The sequence below is a fragment of the Mandrillus leucophaeus genome, unplaced genomic scaffold (assembly GCF_000951045.1).
Source record: "Mandrillus leucophaeus isolate KB7577 unplaced genomic scaffold, Mleu.le_1.0 Scaffold291, whole genome shotgun sequence".
Lineage (NCBI taxonomy): Eukaryota > Metazoa > Chordata > Mammalia > Primates > Cercopithecidae > Mandrillus > Mandrillus leucophaeus.
The window spans coordinates 1,575,086-1,577,163 of record NW_012103043.1 but is presented as its reverse complement, the minus strand read 5'-3'; the positions used below and the strand labels follow the sequence as shown (position 1 = coordinate 1,577,163).

The 2,078-nt window shown below is 41.4% G+C and overlaps 1 protein-coding gene across 1 annotated transcript in view; it reads left to right on the top strand.

The window, feature by feature from the left end:
• The window catches only part of DGCR6L (DiGeorge syndrome critical region gene 6-like), a 66,945-nt gene that overhangs the window by 1,487 nt on the left and 63,380 nt on the right, over window positions 1-2,078 (top strand). The window contains exon 4 of the mRNA XM_011986074.1: window positions 1,184-1,209. Coding sequence (XP_011841464.1) covers window positions 1,184-1,209 — 26 coding nt within the window. The remainder of the gene's footprint in view (window positions 1-1,183; window positions 1,210-2,078) is intronic.

Here is a 2,078-nt window from a genome sequence, read left to right as displayed (position 1 = left end):
ACGCCATTCTCCTGCCTCAGCCTCCCAAGTAGCTGGGACTACAGGCGTCCGCCACATCGCCCGGCTAGTTTTTTGTTATTTTTTAGTACAGACGGGGTTTCACCATGTTAGCCAGCATGGTCTCGATCTCCTGACCTCGTGATCCACCCGTCTCGGCCTCCCAAAGTGCTGGGATTACAGGCTTGAGCCACCGCGCCCGGCTGGCTTTTCTTATTAACCAAGATTTCTAAATGTATTACATATTCACGGTTAGAAATAACTCTAAATATCATAAAAGGTTAGCAAGGAAGTTTCCCTTCCATTCTGAGCTTCCAAATACCAAGTCAACATTTTTGTTTGTATATCATCCCTACAATCTATGTGCAAATAGAAACATGCACCTGGCATGCATGCTGATGCGTGATTGTGCTTATACAAAGTCCTCTGCACCTCTGCATATATCACTGGGCAATGCACCTTAGTTATTCCACTTTTCAAATGTAAATCCATTGTATTTTTTCAGAGCTATAAAGTACTTGCACCCTATGACTATTCCCAAAATTACTTAAGCACCCCCCTCTGGGTATCCATTCATTCTGTTTCTAGTCTTGCTCTCATAATCAGTGCTGTAGTGGACAGCACTGTGTTGAGTAAAAGTGGTGAATGTGGTATCTTTGTCTTGTTCCAGTCCTCAGGGGGGATGGTTTCAACTTTTCCCCATTCAGGATAATGTTGGCTGTGGGTTTGTCATAGATGGCTTTTATTACCTTAAGCTATGTCTCTTCTATGCTGATTTTGCTGAAGGGTTTTAATCATAAAGAAATGCTGGATTTTGTCAATGCTTTTTCTGCATCTATTCAGATTATCATATGATTTTTGTTTTTAATTTTATTTATGTGATATATCACATTTATTGACTTGTATATGTTAAACCATCCTTGCATCCCTGGTATGAAACCCACTTGATCGTGGTGGATTATCTTTTTGATATGCTGATGGATCCAGTTAGCTTGGATGTAGCATTTCTTATTATTCCTTCTGTGAAATGTATTGGTTTAAATAATGAAAACATGTTCTATCTTCACTGCTTAGCACTTTGTGTTTCTTTAACAGCCTTCGCAACAGGGCAACATAAAAGAAGGAGCCCCACTAGTCTCCCCTTAACCTGGAATCCCCCCTTCTCCACAGCTCGCTCATTGGACAGGATAGACTGGGCACCCAGACCTCAGGGTAAGGATACGCTCCATCACCTAGAGGTGCAGTGCCTGGGAAGGCCAACCTTGGAGGGGTGCTGCCAGCTTTACAGTGACGGAGGTGTTGGGAGGGACTGACCACCAATTTTTTTTTTATATTATACTTTATGATCTAGGGTACATGTGCACAACGTGCAGGTTTGTTACATATGTATACATGTGCTATGTTGGTGTGCTGTACCCATTAACTCATCATTTACATTAGGTATATCTCCTAATGCTATCCCTCCTCCCTCCCCCCACCCCACAATAGGCCCGGTGTGTGATGTTCCTCTTCCTGTGTCCAAGTAATCTCATTGTTCAATTCCCACCTATGAGTGAGAACATGCAATATTTGGTTTTCTGTTCTTGTGATACTTTGCTGAGAATGATGGTTTCTAGCTGCATCCATGTCCCTACAAAGGACACGAACTCATCCTTTTTTCATGGCTGCATAGGATTCCATAGTGTATATGTGCCACATTTTCTTAATCCAGTCTGTCATTGGTGGACATTTGGGTTGATTCCAAGTCTTTGCTATTGTGAATAGTGCCACAATAAACATACGTGTACATGTGTCTTTATAGCAGCATGATGTATATATACTGGATATATACCCAGTAATGGGATAACTGGGTCAACTGGTATTTCTAGTTCTAGATCCTTGAGGAATTGCCACAGTTTTCCACAATGGTTGAACTAGTTTACAGTTCTACCAATAGTGTAAAAGTATTCCTATTTCTCCACATCCTCTCCAGCACCTGTTGTTTCTTGACTTTTTAATGATTGCCATTCTAACTGGTGTGAGATTGTATCTCATTGTGGTTTTGATTTGCATTTCTCTGATGGTGAATGATGACGAGCATT